Source organism: Balaenoptera musculus, chromosome 8 (genome assembly GCF_009873245.2).
Source record: "Balaenoptera musculus isolate JJ_BM4_2016_0621 chromosome 8, mBalMus1.pri.v3, whole genome shotgun sequence".
Classification (NCBI taxonomy): domain Eukaryota; kingdom Metazoa; phylum Chordata; class Mammalia; order Artiodactyla; family Balaenopteridae; genus Balaenoptera; species Balaenoptera musculus.
The window spans coordinates 70,661,670-70,679,740 of NC_045792.1; the positions used below are offsets into that span (position 1 = coordinate 70,661,670).

An 18,071-nucleotide genomic window follows, 5' to 3' on the forward strand; every position below is an offset into this window, starting at 1 on the left:
ACCAGTGACATGTCCAGGGGGGACCAGAGGATAAGTGGGTTTGACAAAGAAGGTGATGTTTAAGGCACGATGATTTTGAGCTGTTTCAGGGATTGTCCCCTTGGGCAGAAACTTAAAAGAAAGGTCATAACTGGTTGCACAATGTCTTGAAAAGTTTCAAGCTCTGATCAGTTCATTTCAGTGCTCGATTGTATTACCTTCCTGTTACACTTTCTCTGGCTGTCTTTTAATTTTATTTATTTATTTATTTATTTTTGGCTGTGTTGGGTCTTCATCTCCGCGCGAGGGCTTTCTCTAGTCGCGGCAAGTGGGGACCACTCTTCATCGCGGTGCACGGGCCCCCCACCATCGCGGCCTCTCTTGTTGCAGAGCACAGGCTCCAGACGCGCAGGCTCAGTAGTTGTGGCTCACGGGCCCAGTTGCTCCGCGGCATGCGGGATCCTCCCAGACCAGGGCTCGAACGCGTGTCCCCTGCATTGGCAGGCAGATTCTCAACCACTGCACCACCAGGGAAGCCCTCTCTGGCTGTCTTTGAACTTAGGATAAAGTCCAAAAATATTACAAAGCTCTACCTAAGCTGGCCCCTGCCTACCTCTTGAAACTTAAACCACTTTGCCCAGTGGGCTCTGACCCCTCTGGTCTTCTTTTACATCCTTGAATACAGTAAAAGCCTTCCTATCAGGGATTTTGTACAGGTTGTTCCTTCTGCCTAGATGTCTTCCCCATCGCCTTCTTCCGTTGCCCAGCCAGCTTCTATGCATCCTTCTGATCTCAGCTCAAATGGCTCTTGAGCTTTTTTCCCATGCCTTAGTTTTCTGATCTGCAAAATGGAGTTGTTAGTAGTACTTACTGAATAGGATTGCTATGATGATTAGGTGGGTAAATATGTTAAAAAATATTAGAATGGTACCTGAACATAACTCTAAAGTTAGCTGTTATTATTATGTCATAATAATATTGTAGTATAACTGTTATATTATTGTTATGATTATTTTTACATTACTATTATCATTCCCTAGGATGACCTTTCCTATCTCTGCAGGCTAAGTCTCGTTCCCTCACTATATGCTTTCCTAGCACCCTACACCTGTTTTCAGCACTGATCACAATAATAATTAACCAACTTTGTAATTACTTATTTAATGTCTGTATCCCACACGAATATCTATTCTTCTTGAGGGCAGGGACTATATCATTTTCATCATGTATGATTGTGTGACCATCTTCTGTGGAAGGGAGGTATGAATGGGCCCAATGTGTACTACCCATTTCAGAGATGAGAACCTGAGGCCTAGAGAATATTAGCTCATTTCCTGCCTGCTTATGAGTGGAGCTTGATACTCTGCAGGATGGGACACATAGAAAGAGCTACATAAACATCCATAAAAGGATGAAATTAAAGCCCTGGATTGCAGTCAGGTGGGGAGGCCAGTGTTTCTGGGGCTGGACTCTGGGTCATCTGGGGTCCCTCTCTGCTCTGTGTCATAGCCTGAGGGTTGACTATCATTTTTATTTGTATTATCCCAGTTCTGCCACTAACCTTCTCCAGTCTGTGCCTCTGCCTTCCCATTCCCCAGATGAAAGCATTTGGTTAGAGGACCCCTAATGTCCTTTGGGCCTCTGTCACTGTGAGGAGGCTGCCCCTAGCCTCAGACTGTGCTGAAATCCCTGCCTTTGGAGGGCTCTGTTGGGACCAGCAGGCAAGACAGACTAACTCTGCCCCTTTGGCCTTCCTTTCTCTCTAGAACCAGGATGGAGTCTGTGTCCAGTCAGTGTCAGTGATTCTGCATCAGGACCCTCGGAGGCAGGTGACCCTGACCCAAGCAGGGGATGTCCTTCTGTTTGACCAGTACAAGGTCACGCCACCCTACACAGATGGTACGTCCCTGGTGGATGAGAGCTAGCTGAAAGGTGGCGGCCCAGGCTCTTCTGGCCAAAGGCTCTGCCACATGGGCAACAGCTCACATTCTAGTACTGGGTGAATCAGGCCAGGGGGACACCTTGGTCCCAGCCACATGGACTCTGGACTTATAAAATTATCTTTGTCCCCATCCCAACATGACAATGGGCTTCATGGCAGTATGATGGCCTCTCCTAACGTTAGGATATTAATGGAGCTGTCTTCCATCCCTACTCTATTAATTAATTGTTATCCTTTCTGATTTCACAAAGAATTTGTGATAGCTCATAGGAAGCACATCTAACAAAAATGGCAAAACTATTAAGAAATAAAATGGCACCAGAAAAAATTAAAAAAGAAAAAAGGATAAGGGCTCAAGATTGAGAAGAGGGGAGATGCAACAGTGTAAAGAGCCCTGCCCCCCCCCAAAAAGGCAAAAGCCACAAAATGTGTAAAATTCACTACAACTGAATCTAAAACTTAAAATTGCTACAATTGAATCTGAAATCATATTGTGAGCTTCCTGGTAGTCACTGTGGAAAAAAAAAATATGTAGTTAAGAATTCTCCTTTGCTAGAGAAGGAAACATACCACTTATTTAGGGAGGCAAAGCTTTAATTGGCACTCAATGCTAGAAGAAATTTCTCAGCGGGAGCTGCTACGGTAGGTTGTCCCTGGGTCCTGACTTCATCATTGAATAGGATTTTCTCAAGGCTCCCCAAACCAACCCCCAGTCAGAGCCTCACTGTGTGTGAAGACTGGGCTGGGTATGGGGGTCAGCGTGGGCCATGCAGGTGGTGGCGGTGGATGGGGTGATACTGTCCAAACCTCCTACATCCCCGCTCCCGTTGTGTGCCCAGACGCCTTTGAAATCCGGAGGCTCTCGTCCGTGTTCCTGCGCGTGAGGACCAACGTGGGTGTACGGGTGCTCTACGACCGCGAAGGACCGCGGCTGTACCTACAGGTGGACCAGCGATGGGTAGAGGACACCGTGGGCCTCTGCGGCACCTTCAACGGCAACACGCAGGACGACTTCCTGTACGTGCCCTGACCCGGAACTGGAAGGAGAGGGGGAGGCAGGCCCTTTAAGAATGTGTGCGGGCTGGCACTGCCTAGGAACGTTTCTCCCGGGCTGCCGTGGGCTCTCACTGTTCCCAACGTGCACCATTGATTATTTAGTCCTCTACATTTAAATTTAAGTATGTTTCTTTAAGGCAGTGGTTCACAGTCTTTCTTGCGCCAAAGAATCATCCCGGGAGCTTATTAAAATGCTGATTCCTGGGTCCCACTCCTCAAGAATCTGATTTAGGGTGCTGCCCGGGAATCTAATTTTTAATAAGCACCTCTGTGATTCTAGTCTGTGAGGTCTAGAGAGATACCTTGAGAAATACTGTTTTACAGTGAGGTCTTAAAATGGGTGGACCTCAGGCTGAATTTGATTTGGCTCACGGTTTTGTCTGTTTTAACTGGTTGTGAACACTTTTAGATGAGTGTGAGCCCCCAGTAAACCAGTGATGCCAAAACCCTTGCTTTCTATCCCACCAGGCCATTTTAACTCACGTACCTCTCCTGCCTGGTGCTGGTGGTTTAAATCCTGTGAGCCTCCCAGTATTCTGGGGAGGACTATTTCCCATGAACTGACAGAGAGTTGAGAGAAAGTCTATCTAGGCATGGACACAGTTTAGGAATTTGAGAGAGGACGAGAGTCAGACCTTCCAGAAGGGAGAACAAAGGGTTGATCTTGACGGCTGAAGGTTCTGGCCAGTCCTTCAAGTTACATGCGTTGGGTGATGCAGAAGGAAACGTGAGAGGCTTTCTTCAGACAGAAATGAGAATTTGTTCGGAAAAGCAAGAACAGGAAAAACCTGAGAGCTTTTCCATGCATGTACATTTTAAAATGTAGCATCCTACTCTGCCTTGCCTGGTGGAGCTGATGTTAGGGCAGCTGGTTAGAATGGTGGGGGCAGACCTTGTTTCGTGTGTGGGCTGCTTGCCATGCTGCTAACTGTGAACTCTGGGTGGCAATACTTCTGTGTGTAACTTGAGTGTTCTCACTGCTCTGGAGCAATAACGTGCCTGTGGTGGGCGCCAGGCAGAACCTGCCCCTCATGGACACTATGATCTCTCTCCATTCTACCATCTACACCCAGTTCGGTGACTTTTGGAGGCTGGTGTTGTCTAGGAAACATGCCTTTCCCCTTCCCCCCTTTATTGCCCCTCATGTGACTATTTCTCACCTGGAGAGAGAGGGAGGGCAAAGGAGTTTGGGGGAACTGCCCTTGGGGAAGGGAAGAGGAAGTCTTAATGTGGTGAAGTTTGGTTGATGGTGTCCCTGTCTATCTCTTTCTGACCTGAAGAATTGGGGTGGGTGGTGAGGGTGGGACAGTGTGTGGCCCCAAACCCATTTGGAGCCTGTTGAGTGTGATGTGTGTGTGTATGCGCGCACATTTGTAATTGTATGTGTTTGAATGTGTCTGTGTAGATCCCCTTGGCTGTTTGCGTGTCTGGCATATATTTGTGTTCTGTGTGTGTGTGTGCGCGTGTGTACATGAGCAGGTGGATGCTTACCTGGGTGTATGCTGTACGTTCACTTGGGTGCACGTGGGCCAGTGTGTGAATGTGGCTCTGCCATGGCTGCAGGTCCCCAGTGGGTGTGCCTGAGAGCACCCCACAACTCTTTGGCAATTCTTGGAAAACACTGTCCGCCTGCTTCCCGCTGGTCTCTGGCTCCCCGCTGGACCCCTGTGATGTGCACCTGCAAGCCGGTGAGGTGATCGGGGAGGGGAAGGGAGGATGGGTGTGACTGGTTTGAGAGAGATGAGATGGGAACCTGGGCATGAGGATGTTGACCACATGGGGTAGGAGTGATCAGAAAGGAGAAGGTGCGGGGAGGGGACTGGGCTTCACTTCTGGTGAGGGTCCGGCAGAAGGGAACCTCACGTCCTATCCCTGTCACCTACACACACATTTGTACCAGCTCCCCCAACCCAGGGCAAAAGTCTGAGGCCTCACAGTGGCCCCACCAGGCCCTACGCTCTCCTCCCATCCCCCTTATCTCACCTCCTCCTCCCCCCACCTCTCACCCTCCCCCTTCCTCCAGCTGCACTGGCCTCCTTGCTCTCTTCCTACACAGCCTGGTCCTTCTCCTCTCCAGGTCTTTGCACTTGCTGTTCCCTTCACCTGGAATGTTTTTCCCTCATAGACACATGCCTCACTCTCTCACCTCTTTCAAGTTTTTGGTCAAACATCTTTCCACTGAGGGCTTCGGACCACTGGGTTTAAAATCACAATTCCCCTCCCGCCCCAACTTGCAATCCCCATTCTCCTTCCTAGCTTTCTGTCTCTCCTTAGATTCTTCCCCTTTAATTTACTAGGTAAGTCGTCTAGTGATGGTCTTCTCCAACCAGAATGTCCGCTGTATGAGGGCAGGGACTTTTGTCTGTTTCGTTCACTCCCTTGACTCCTTCTGGCATATGGATTCATGCCTGGCATGAGGAATGCATTGCACGAGTGCCTGCGCACGTGCACACACATACACACACACTCCCGTGTACAGAGTCCCCTGAGCTGTGGGGAGGGAGGGAGGGAGAGACTGGGGCCTGGGGCACCAGGCAAACCAGACCTCTGACCCTGGGCCTGTTTGTCTGTCTCCAGCCTCCTATGCCCTGCAGTCCTGCAGCGTGCTCACTGGGGAGCTGTTTGCACCCTGCTCCGCGTACCTGAGCCCCGTGCCCTACTTTGAGCAGTGCCGCCGGGACGCCTGCCGCTGTGGGCAGCCCTGCCTGTGTGCCACGCTGGCCCACTATGCCCGCCTGTGCCAGCGCCATGGGCTCCCCGTCGACTTCCGCGCCCACCTGCCAGCCTGTGGTGAGTGCCCCACGCTTGTGTGCCCATGTGAGGACGGCTGGAGGAGCCGGAGCTCCAGATCTGAGTGTCCACCTGCCCCCCTGAACTCTCCCCTGGGACATCCTACAGTCTCCTCCAACCTAACACCCCTTCCTCCCAAACTGCTTCTCCTCCTGTGCTCTCCATCTCTGCCGAGGGCCCCCATCCATGGATTACCCAGGCCTGACACCTGAGGCACGTGTCACCTCCGGTCCACCCCCAAGTCCTGTAAGTCTGGTCAACTGCAAATTCAGCCAGTTCTCACCACCTCCATTGCCACCACCCTAGTCACAGCTACCTAACAGGTGTCCCTGTAGCCTCTTCTCACTGCAGCCAGAGTGAACTTTCTAAAGATCACTGGCTGTGTGGCCCTCAGGTTTGAGTGCACACATGGCTCAATGGGCCTGGGCTGGCCCGTACCCACCCCCACTCCCACCCCAGGCCACATACCTCTCCATGTCTTAGTCATCTCTGTGCCCCCAGCCCCAGCACAGGGCCCCACTCTCAGTAAGCTTTAGCAAATGTTTGTTGAATAAATGGAAAAGGCACAGTACAGTAAGTCCCCTACTTATGAATGAGTTCCGTTCCTAGAGCATGTTCGTAAGTTCAATTTGTTCGTTAAGTCGAACAAAGTTAACCTAGGTACCCAACTAACACAATTGGCTGTATAGTACTGTACTGTAATAGGTCTATAATACGTTTGCATCTTTGAAAGTTCATAACTCGAAGGTTCATATGTAGGGGGCTTACTGTACTGGGAGTCAGGAGGCCTGAGTTTTATTCCAGCCCTGCAGGTAACTTTCTGTGTGTCTGTGACAAGGCCCTGCCCATCTCTGAGTCAAAGTTTCTCCAGAGCTGGTTGGACAGGACCACGTTAGAATCATCATGGGAACTTTTACAAAATGCACCTATCTGAGCCACCTCCAGTATCAATTAAAACAATGTATCTGGTAGTGAGGGGCAGAGGTCAGCATTTTTAAAAGCTCCCAGGTGGCTTTGATGTGCAGCCGGGGTGAGAACAACTGGGCTTGGCAGTCTAGGTGGCTCTACTGGCCCTGACAGGCTGTGGGAGACCCCAGGGGAGTGGGATGGTGTCCAGATGAGGAGAGGGCAACCCTGAGTCTTGGACAAAGGGCCCCGAGAGGCTGCTGGAGGGAGCACAATTGATCTTCATAACCCATGGAAGCGAGAGAGGCAGAAGTGTGTGTGTATTTACACACCTGTGCATGTGTGTCTGCGGGTGAGTGCAGGGCTGTCAGGGGGCAGTGACTTCCACTCCTTCCCCAGTATCACTACCTAATAGGAACGCCCTGCAGAGAAAAGGAAATACCAATGGCAGGGTCCAGGCTGAACCTGGGAGGTGGGGCCCACCTCTATGGCTCTGCCATTCTGGTGTAGTGGGAGGCAGACTGGGTTCAAATCTCAGCTGTGACCTTGACCTGCTGTGTGACCTTGGGCAAATGTCTTAACTTCTCTGGTTCTCAGTTCTCCTCTTTATGATGATGACTCCACCCCACACAGTTGTGAGTAAGAGAGAAACAAAGCACAGTTACATTCCTCACTACAGCACTGTCCTGTGAGGCTACCAAGGAGTACAGCCCCTGTGTGGCTCCGTGTGGACAAACCTGCCAGGACCTAGCCGGCCCTGAGGCCTGTGGAGTTGATGGTGGCGGCGACCTCAGCGGGGACGAGTGTGTGGAGGGCTGTGCCTGCCCACCAGACACCTATCTGGACACCCAGGCTGACCTCTGTGTTCCCAGGTGAGCAGGCTGGCTTGAGCTCTGTGTCAGGTGGTGATGAGGCTGGGGGCCTCCAGAGCATAGGAAACTGGGGTGCCTGACCGGGCCTCTCACGTCCCTACTTTATTCATCTCACAATCTCAGGGCAGAGCTTGGAGGGTAAGCTGGGTCAGTGGTCGGGTGGGCTTCCTCCTCTAGACACCCCTCCACCCTCCCTGGCCTCTCTTCTCAGCTCTGGCTCTTTGCTTCAGCCCAGCTTCCCCACAAGACAGAACAACCCCGCAGAGCCAACAGGGTCTCTGCCCTCATCTCCCCTCTCCTTCCACAAATCTTTACTGACCTAGGATGTTCCAGACACTTCTAGGCCCTGGGAATTCAGCAACGAACAAAACAGAGTCCTGCCCTCACAGAGCTCACATTCTGGGTGGTGAGACAGATAATAAGCAAATAAACAGATCCTTAATGGGGCTGGTGGTAACCAGAGCTATAAAGCCAAATACAACAGAGTGAGAACAGAGGGTCCTGGGGCAGGGAGGGGTTACTGTTATGTCATATGAAGTGAGCATGGGAGGAAGGCCTTTCTGATGAGGTGACATTTGAGCAGAGATTTGAGTGAAGAGTGCTCCAGGCGGAGGGGCACAAGGGGAAGGCCCTGAGACCTGCCTGTGGGTGTTCTCAGTGTGGCTAGAGGGCAGAGTTGGGGGGGAGGTGGGAGGTGGTGACCTCACCTCACAGGACCCTGGGGCTGACTGGCAAGGTCCTTGTTCCCTTCCAGGCCTATTTCTCCATCTGTAAAATGGTATCACATTCAACTGAATGATGGGGGTGCTGGAGAGAAGCCCCTTTAGGGGGCATATTTGACTCACTCAGAGGCCTTTTTGAGCTACAGTTCTCCCTTGAGATCCAGATGTGTGCCCTGCCCCGACCCCTTGAGTTTGAGTATTGCCAGCGAAGGGAGCCTCTGAGGGTTATATGGGGCGGAGGAGGATTTAGAGAGGGAGAAGGTGGTGAGAAGCACTGAGGTTGGATGAGTTCAGCCATCCCTTCCAGCCCTCGACTGCTCTGCTTCAAGGCCTGCACTTGGCCATAACCGGCAGATGCCATGGGAGGTGTATGAGAAGGCAACACAGTCTTTGGCCTCAGATGACCTACAAAGAGGAGCCTGCAGAGACGGTAGTATAAGGTTCTCCACCTTATGCTAGAAAGATGACGTATCTGGAGGGCCTAGCCTGGTGTTCACAGTATTTTAACAACCTGTGTGGTATAGGCACTGAACCATCAGAACGGATGCTGGGTCTGAATGCCCCTGGCTGGCTGAGGGGTGGGGTCCCTGTCCTTGGCGGTCCCTGCCCCGGCTCCTGAGCTGGCTCTCCTTTCTCTGTTCCCGGCTTTTATAGGAACCAGTGCTCCTGCCACTTCCAAGGAATGGATTATCCCCCTGGAGACAGTGACATCCCGTCTCTGGGCCACTGGTGAGCTCCCTAGACAGCAGCATTATTATCTTCTCTTTATTATTATTATTATGATTATTTTTAATCTTAGTCTGGCTGCGCCTCAGGGCATGCGGGAACTTCCCAGACCAGAGATCGAACCCGCGCCCTCTGCAGTGGAAGCACGGAGTCTTAACCACTGGACCACCAGGGAAGTCCTATTATCCTCTCTTTAAATAGAAGTTGCTGACTAAAGAAAATTCAGCAGTGCAAAACTTTCCATGAAGCGACACCCACCCTCCCCCTCTGCACAGGGAGCCAGGGACAGAAGTGGGCATGTCTTTCTGAATCCTGCAGTAACCTGAGTGCAGTAACTCGAGGTCTCCGGGCCCTGCAGTGACTGGATGGGCTGATCTCAGTGCCTCTCTCTCTCTCCGCAGCCACTGCAAAGATGGGGTCATGAGCTGTGGTAGCAGAGCCCCAGGTAAGGGTGACAGGGAGGGTGGGGGCTCCTTCATGGTAGTGGGGTTGTGGAGAGGGGGGTGGAGAGCTCGAGGACAGACCAGGACAGGGACACCCCACCCCAGGTCTTGTGCCACACTGAGCCTTCTGTATTCCTTGCCCTCTCGGGAAAGGCTCCAGCTTGGAGGGCGGCATTGTGAAATCCTGTCCCAACCTCAGCCCCACTCAAGTGGCTGTCCCTCCTGCTTCTCGAGGAGATGCTGGAGACATCCATCTCCCTCAGGGGTAACCAGCTGAAGTATCTGGACAGTCCCTTGACCTCCCCTGGGTCCTGGATTTCCTCTGTCTGAACCATCACGTGTCTACTGAGGCTGACTCTGTGCAGTGCGGGATGTGGGATCACAGCAGTGGGGAGGATAGGCTGAGCCTTTGAGGCGCTCACAGGCAGTAGAGATGGGGGCATCAGGGTGACACACTGGTGGATCAGCCTGTGAAGGCCTTGGGGGTGGTAGGGCAAGGAGGCTGGAGCCTTCAGGGAGGGCCTCCTGGGGCGAATGATGCCACTAAGTATGGAGATTGGCACAGAGGAGATCAGAGAATAGTCATATGGCAGGTGGCAAAGAGCAGGGCCTCCAAACTCAGGTAGCCCTGGGTTCAAATCCTGCCCAGCACTCACTACGTGTGCAGCCCTGGGTAACTCACTTCACCTCTCTGAACCTTCACTTCCTCTTTTGTATATAACCTAGATTCCTATGTTCTCCCCACGTTTCGTGTATGTCCCTGAGAGTGTTTTTCTTTTTGTTGTTTCTGGCTTCAGGTTTCTGCCCTTTAGGACTTTTACTTCATCTCCTGTAGCTATCCCTTTCTCTCTGTTCCATCCCAGGGTGGGCATAGAACTCAGCCCCCCTTTATTGATTTTCCTAAAAAAGATCGTTCACATGGTATAAGTGTATATGGCCGACATGACTGAAGGCTCTGGGAGAGAGAGAGGGTTTATGTCACAGAAATACAGGTAAATGGGAAGTTGACTTCCATGTTGTTAAAAGTCCCCTGGGCACCCTGCCACGCTGCAGGGCTATCCTCTTTCTGGCTCCTCTTCTGGTCCCTCTGGGGCACTTCCTCTCACCTTATCATGCCTTTGAAAGCAGAAGTGACTTCTCTCCATTATATGGGAAAATAGGGGATAGTAATACCTCACAGAGTTGTCGCAGGATTGAAGAAGAAAATGCACATGAAGGGCGTGGAACAGTACCTGGTGGAAAGGACACGTCCAGTAATTGGTACTGGTGGTGGTTGTCCTATTGTGGGACAGCACACACCCCTCCCGCCCACTGTGATGTGCACTTGGGAACCTGATGTGCACAAGGAATGCCTGAGGGGCAGCAAGGGCATGAGAAAGCATCAGAGTCCCATCTCTGCCTGCATGCTCCAGATGCTCGTCCCCAGGTCTCCCTGCCCCCCCCCACCCCCGCAGCCCAGGAACCCACCCCAGGCCCAGGTGTTCCAGGCATCCTGCTGAGTGTCCATGCTCTTGCCAGCACCACCCTCTCCTCTTCTAGCTGCTGCCTGTCCAGCAGGCCAGGTCTTCGTGAACTGCAGTGACCTGCACACCGACCCTGAGCTGAGCAGGGAGAGGACGTGTGAGCAGCAGCTGCTGAACCTGAGCCTGAGCGTGCCAGCCCGTGGCCCCTGCCTCTCAGGATGCGCCTGTCCCCAAGGGTATGTATCTGTGTTGCCATGGGTTACCACTCCCGAAGGCTGGCAGAACCAGGGACCATAACGTGGAGTGAGGGGCAGGGAAAACCTCACACAGCCTTGCAGGGAGGCACCAGCCCACAGCTGGCCAGTGACAGTGTTATGACTAGCGAGAATCTGAGAAAGAGCAGGAGGGTGGGGGGCCAAGCCGCAGGGGAGTCCACCTGCCTCTGCTGCTCACCAGCATGTGGCCTTGGACAAGGACGGGGCCTAGCTCCTCTGAGGCTCAGCTTTTCATCTGTAAAATGGGAATAATAATAATTCCTACCACCTCAAGAGATTGTTGGAGGATTAAATGAGGTGCCAACCACTGGGTGGGTGCCGGGCATACCCTAGAGGCCTCATGGGCTGAAGACCGTGAGAGAGGAAACCCGTGTTTAGCTCTCAACCTTCATCCTTGCAAAATTCTGACCAGGTGGAGGGCTCAGTGTCCTGTAATACTTGAAAAAGAAAGGCCCCACCCTGTGGAAGTAGTCTCCCTCCTGGGTGCCATCACAGCTGGGTGATCTGCATGAGCTGAGTTTTGAAGGTCGCCTCGTGGGTGCTCTGCGTGCGGAGGTGGCTGCAGGGGCCCAGCGCCCGGCTCTGCCCGTTCTCGTTCCTTATGCTGGTCTTGCTTCAGGTCTAGGCTGAGAAGACAGTTGGGCACCTCGTCCCATGACTTGGCAGCACTGGGCTGTGTCCTTCAGCCTGTGCAGAGAACAGGGCTCAGCTGGGAGTCCCAGCCCAGGCCTGGCAGCCAAAGGAAGTGAGAAGGGGGTCAGAGCTTCTAGGGTGGGGAGGGGAGGGAATAGTCAGTTGGAGTTTTGCTGTTTATAAAACACCTTGATATAATGATCTCCTTCAATCTCAGAGCATCCTTGGGAGAAAGGAGGGGAGGATCATTATTCCCATTTTGCAGATGAAGAAATTGAGGCCAAGGGTGGGATGCAGGGAAGTGGTCTGCCCAGAGATCTATGACTCAAACCCAACTCTGCTTACTGCAAACCCTGCCCTTTGGCCAGAGCATGCTGGCTCTGTGAGGCCTGGAGTCTGGTCCCCTACTCAGAGGTCATGATGTGGTTTATGAGCCTGCCCTTTCCCAGGCAAGGGCATCCACAAGGGACCCCTGTGAGGTTTGGAGAACTCACACAGGACTCTAGGCCCAAGACTCTACATTTCTAACAAGCTCCCAGGGGGTGCTGTGCTGCTGGTCTAGGAGCCACACTTTGAGTAGCAAGGTTCTAAAGCAATGTCCAACATTAGGGATTAGTTTAACTCAGAAGATCCAGAAGCCAGAGTGGGACTCCCTTTTCAATCCCCAGGCTCCAAAGGCTAGGATAGGATGTGAAGATTTCTAAGGGCTCGGTGACTTTTGACAAGTTACATAACCACTTGGGCCACAGTTTTCTTGTCTGTGAGGCCCGGCTGGCTGTTTGCAGGACCAGTCTGAGCAGGACAGTACCTGAATCCTCTTCCTCTGCTTCTGGCTTCCCAAAGTTCAGTCCAGGTCCTGGCGCTGTGCCAAGAGCATCCACAGTCCAGAGGACTTAATGTTTGTCACTAGCTGTGTGATGTCGGACAAGTCATTTAATGTTTATAAGCCTGAGTTTGCTCACCTGTGAATTGAGGACAGTAACACCTACCGTGCAGGATTCTTGTGAGATTTAAAGAAGACAGCAGCTGCAAGGAGCCGGGCACAGTAAGTGCTCCAGAGAAACTTGTCCTCTTCCCCTTCGTAGTCTTGAACCCCCATCACCTCTTGGGGTATTTGCCCTAGTGGCTCATGTGCTGTATCAAATGTCCTATGAGGAGCTTATACACACTCCATAGGGGCTTGTCAAAGGGAAATTGTTACAGTCTCAACTTGTAAAGGAAGGACAGGCATTTCCTGCCATAGTGGAACATTCCCTTGGGAGCTGGGATAGGGCTCCCAGTGATACCTAACAACCCCTGCCTGGGGCCCTCTGGGCCTCCGGTCCCTGTGCCCCTCCCCATGGTGTTTCTTAGAATCTCTGGGTGTGTGTAATCCTCCTGGGCCACTGCAGGGATCTGGGGCTGTCTGTGCTGCCCCAAGTTCCTTTGCATGTTGGTGCTGAGCCAAGGGCTCTGGGGCCACTAGGTAGTGTAGTACAGTGGTTAGGAGCACGAACTCTGGAGTCAGACTTGAGTTCTGATTCCACCACTTACTGGGTGAGTCAGTTAACTTCCCTGAGGCTCAGTTTCCTCACCTGTAAAATGGCACAGAATAAGCACTCTATGTGAGTGATGGCATTGTCTTCCTTCACCTGGATCCCATGCCTGTGCAAATGCCCTCTGAGGGGGGTCTGGAACAAGAGGGTCCCTTAACAGTTAAGGAGAGGGTGCTCCACAAATTGAGGGCACCTTGGAGACAGAGGCCAGAGCTTCTCTCTGCATGCTCCTGTCTGTGGTGGGCACACAGAAGGTGCTAGAGATGCAGGCAGGTCTGCAAAAGGCCAGGAGGGAGCAGTGGATGGTGGGGGGAAGGAAAGGTGCCCTCCCCGGGTGGATGGTGGGGGCCAGGGAAGGGCCTGGGGGTGAAGATGGAAGGCGGTGAGCCAGCCCATCACTGGTGTCTGATGCAATTATGGGGAAAGGAAGGGTAAGAAACCAGTATTTATTGTGTATCTACTAAGTGCTAGGCAGTGTGCCCAGGTCTATAATTAAATTCTCGTAATGAACTTGGGAAGAAGGCATCGTTATCCCCGTTTTACACATGAAAAACCGGAGGCTTAGAAAGGTTAAGTGGCTTCAGGTAGAGCACTGTGGATTAAGCACATACTTTTTTATTTTTTTCCTGCTTCCTCTGACAATCGCGATGAAATGTTGGTAGTGGAGTAAAAAAAAGTATAAATCACCAGGGACAAAGGGAGCAGGGATGGGATGACAGTGGCATGAGATGGGTCAATAGTTTTTGAAGAAGGAACGAGGGTGGCTATGTAGAAACTGACCTTGCAGAGCAGAGGATGACAGCTGATGCTTGTAGAGAAGGAAGGCCAAGGAGAAACAGCCTACATGGTGTTGACGGCTTGAGGAACAGGAGGCTCCTGGCATCTCAGAAAGAGGGGTGGTGGGAGCAAGACAGGAGGATGAGGAGCAAGTCTGGGTAAGGAGCAGTTAAACTCCCAGATACCCTAACCCCATCCAGCAGAGAAAGGTGGTAAGAGTTTCTAGAAAAGTCAAGTCAGAGGCTTTGATCTCAGGGACACAGGCAGGGATGAGATGTAGAGTGAAAATAGGGAGATTGAGTGAAAGCCTGCTGGGACCCAGCCTTCTTCCCCAGCTTGGTTCCCAGGATGGTGGCATCAAAGTTTTTGCCTCCCAGGCCAGAAATGAAAGATGATTCTTCTCCTGCAAATTGGCTGGGCCAAGAGAAAAAAAACTCTAGAAACTGACATTTTGGGGGTTCCACAACAAAAATGATGGCCCCCCCTTAAATATGGAGCTTCCAATCAATGTTTCGTGTCTCACTCTTTTTCCTTTTAATTTTTTAAAAGTGAGGCATAACTTATATACAGTAAAACACACAGATTATAAGTATACAGTTTGCTAAGCTTTGATAAATTTATACCCTCTTGTAACCCACACCTCCATCAAGATATAGAACACTTCTTTCCCCTCAAAAAATTCCTTCGAGCCCTATGCTTTTTCCTAGTTAGTGCCTCCCCCATCCCTCCACCATAGTTCTTCATTTTGGCATAGATAGTCTCTGCCTGTTCTAGAACGTTATGAAAGTAGCATCATGCAGTATCTACTCTTTGATGTCTGGCTTCTTCTCCTTAGCATATGTCTTTGAGGTTGATCCACGTTGTTGCGTTTTCCAGTAGTTTGTTTCTTTTTATTGCTCAGTAGTATTCCATTGTATGAATATACAATAGTTAATTTATCCACTCAAATGTTGATGCATATTGGGGTTATTTACAGTTTGGGCTATTTTAAATAAGGCTGCTTTCTCTTGGATGAACACTTCAGCATGGAATTGAGTCCTAGGGTAGATGTATGTTTAACTGCGTAAGAAATTGCCAAATTACTTTCTAAAACATTTGTACGACTTCAGCCTCTCATTGCGTGAGGGTTCTGGCTGCTCCACATCCTCACTAACATTTGATGTTTTCAGTCTTTCTCATTTTTGTTATTTTAGTGAGAACATAGTCAAATAACATTATGGTTTTAATTTGTATTTCCCTAATGACTAATGATGCGTACTTTTTCATGTGTTGTTTGGCCATTTGTATATCTTCCTTTGTAAAGTGTTCATTCAAGTCTTTTGCCTACTTTTTATTTAGCTGATTTTTAAAAAAATTGAGTTGTAGGGACTTCCCTGGAGGTCCAGTGGTTAAGACTCCGCACTTCCAGTGCAGGGGGCCCAGGTTTGATCCCTGGTTGGGGAACTAGATCCCGCATGTATGCCGCAACTAAGAAGTCCACATGCTGCAACTAAAGATCCCACGTGCCGCAACTAAGACCCGGTGCAGCCCAAATAAGTAAATAAATAATTTTGCTTGTAAAAAAAAATTGAGTTGCAGAAGTTATAGACTCTGGATGCAAGTCCTTTGTCAGACATCTGTATTGCAAATATTTTCTCCCAGTCTGTGGTTTGCCTATCCATTTACTTATAGTGTCTTAATATGTCTAAAAACTTCTGATGAGCAGAAGTTTAAAATATTGGTGATGTTTACCTTATCACTTTTTTCTTTATGATTAGTGCTCTCTGTGTCCTAAGAAATCTTTGCCACAGTTCCAAAGATATTCGTCTATGTTTTCCTCTAGGAGCTTTATAAATTTTGCTTTTACATTTGGATCTATAATCTATCTAAAATTATTGTATTTTGTATATGCTGTAAAATGGAGTTGTTTCATTTTATTTTTTCTGATGGATATCCAGTGGTTCTAGCCACATTTAAAAAAAGACTTTACTTTCCCTATTGAATTGTTTTGGCACCTTAAAAAAAATCAATTGACTGTATAAATGTCGGTCTATTTCAGGAGTCTTTATTCTTTTTTTTTTTTAACATCTTTATTGGAGTATAATTGCTTTACAATGGTGTGTTAGTTTCTGCTTTATAGCAAAGTGAATCAGTTATACATATACATATATCCCCATATCTCCTCCCTCTTGCGTCTCCCTCCCACCCTCCCTATCCCACCCCTCTAGGTGGTCACAAAGCACTGAGCTGACCTCCCTGTGTTACGCGGCTGCTTCCCACTAGCTATCTGTTTTACATTTGGTAGTGTATATGTGTCCATGCCACTCTCTTACTTCGTCCCAGCTTACCCTTCCCCCTCCCCGTGTCCTCAAGTCCATTCTCTACCTCTGTGTCTTTATTCCTAGGACTCTTTATTCTGTTCCACTGATCTATTTGTCTATCTTTAGGACAATATCACACTGTCTTGATTTTTGAAGGTTTATAGTAAGTCCTGAAATCGGAAATTGATAGTCCTCCGACTTTGTTCCTTTTCAAAGTTTTTTTTGGCACTTCTAGGTCTTTGAATTTCCATGTAAATTTAGGACCAGCTTGTCAATTTCTACAAAACAGCCTCTGGGATTTTGATTGGGATTGTGCTGAATCTATAGGTCACTTTGGGAGAACTGACATCTTCATACTAGTGAGTCCTCCGATCTGCAAATATGTCATTATTGCTCCATTTACTGGGCCTTCTTTAATTTCTCTCAGCAGTGTTTCATAGCTTTCACCTAAAGTTTTGCACATTTGTCATTGAATTTATTTATAGATATTTGGTGTTTTTGTCGTTCATTCCATCTAAGTTGTCAAATTTATAGGCACATCTATGATGATTTTTTGCCTATTAGTAATGGGGAAGAACATTGAAATCTCCAACTATAATTGTGCTTTTGTCTCTTTTCTCCTTTTAGTTCTATGAGGTTTTGCTTCTGTTTTTGAAGCTCTCATACTTGGTGCATGCCCATTTAGGATTCTTATGTTCTGTTGATAAATTGACTCTATTGTTATTATGAAATAGCCCTCGTTATTGCTGTTAATACTACTTATCTTGATGTCTACTTTGTCTAATGTTAATATAGCCACTCTGTCTTGTGACTAGTGTTTGCATGATATCGTTCCCCATCATTTTACTTTTAGCTTATCTGTGCCTTTATATTTCAACTGTGTCTTTTGTAAACAAAATATAGTTGGGTCTTGCTTTTTTCACCAGTGTTACAGTTTCTCCCTTCTAATTAGAGGGTTTATGCATTTGCCTTTAATGTAATTGGACTGAGTTTAATACTACCATCTTGTTATTTGTTATCTGTTTGTCCTATCTTTCTTTGTTTTTTTTTCTTTTCTTTCTTCTTTTGGGTTAAGTTTTTTTTTTTAATTTATTTTATGTTTATTTATGGCTGTGTTGGGTCTTCGTTTCTGTGCGAGGGCTTTCTCTAGTTGTGGCAAGCGGGGCCACTCTTCATCGCGGTGCGTGGGCCTCTCACTATCGTGGCCTCTCTTGTTGCGGAGCACAGGCTCCAGACGCGCAGGCTCAGTAATTGTGGCTCACGTGCCCAGGTGCTCCATGGCATGTGGGATCTTCCCAGACCAGGGCTCGAACCCGTGTCCCCTGCATTGGCAGGCAGATTCTCAACCACTGCGCCACCAGGGAAGCCCGGGTTAAGTATTTTTTAGTATTCTATTTTTTTCTCCTTTATTTCATTTCAAGTATATATCCTGGTATTTTTTATTTTTGTGGTTCTCTAGAGATTACAATATGTATCTTTCATTTATCACAGTCTACCATGAATTAATGTTTCAGCACTTTAGGTAGAATACTTGTAACAGTCTGCTTTCATTTACTTCCTTCTTGTCCTTTGTACTATTATTATCATACATTTTACTTCTACATGTGTTATAAACCCCACAATTCATTGACATTAATCTTGTTCTAAATGCT

General features: G+C 49.2%; 1 protein-coding gene across 1 annotated transcript in view; it reads left to right on the top strand.

The window, feature by feature from the left end:
- Positions 1-18,071, top strand: part of OTOG (otogelin) — an 86,017-nt gene that overhangs the window by 21,763 nt on the left and 46,183 nt on the right. Inside the window, exons 16-23 of the mRNA XM_036861663.1 lie at positions 1,746-1,878; positions 2,761-2,938; positions 4,541-4,665; positions 5,555-5,767; positions 7,353-7,545; positions 8,922-8,996; positions 9,395-9,438; positions 10,976-11,135. Coding sequence (XP_036717558.1) covers positions 1,746-1,878; positions 2,761-2,938; positions 4,541-4,665; positions 5,555-5,767; positions 7,353-7,545; positions 8,922-8,996; positions 9,395-9,438; positions 10,976-11,135 — 1,121 coding nt within the window. The remainder of the gene's footprint in view (positions 1-1,745; positions 1,879-2,760; positions 2,939-4,540; positions 4,666-5,554; positions 5,768-7,352; positions 7,546-8,921; positions 8,997-9,394; positions 9,439-10,975; positions 11,136-18,071) is intronic.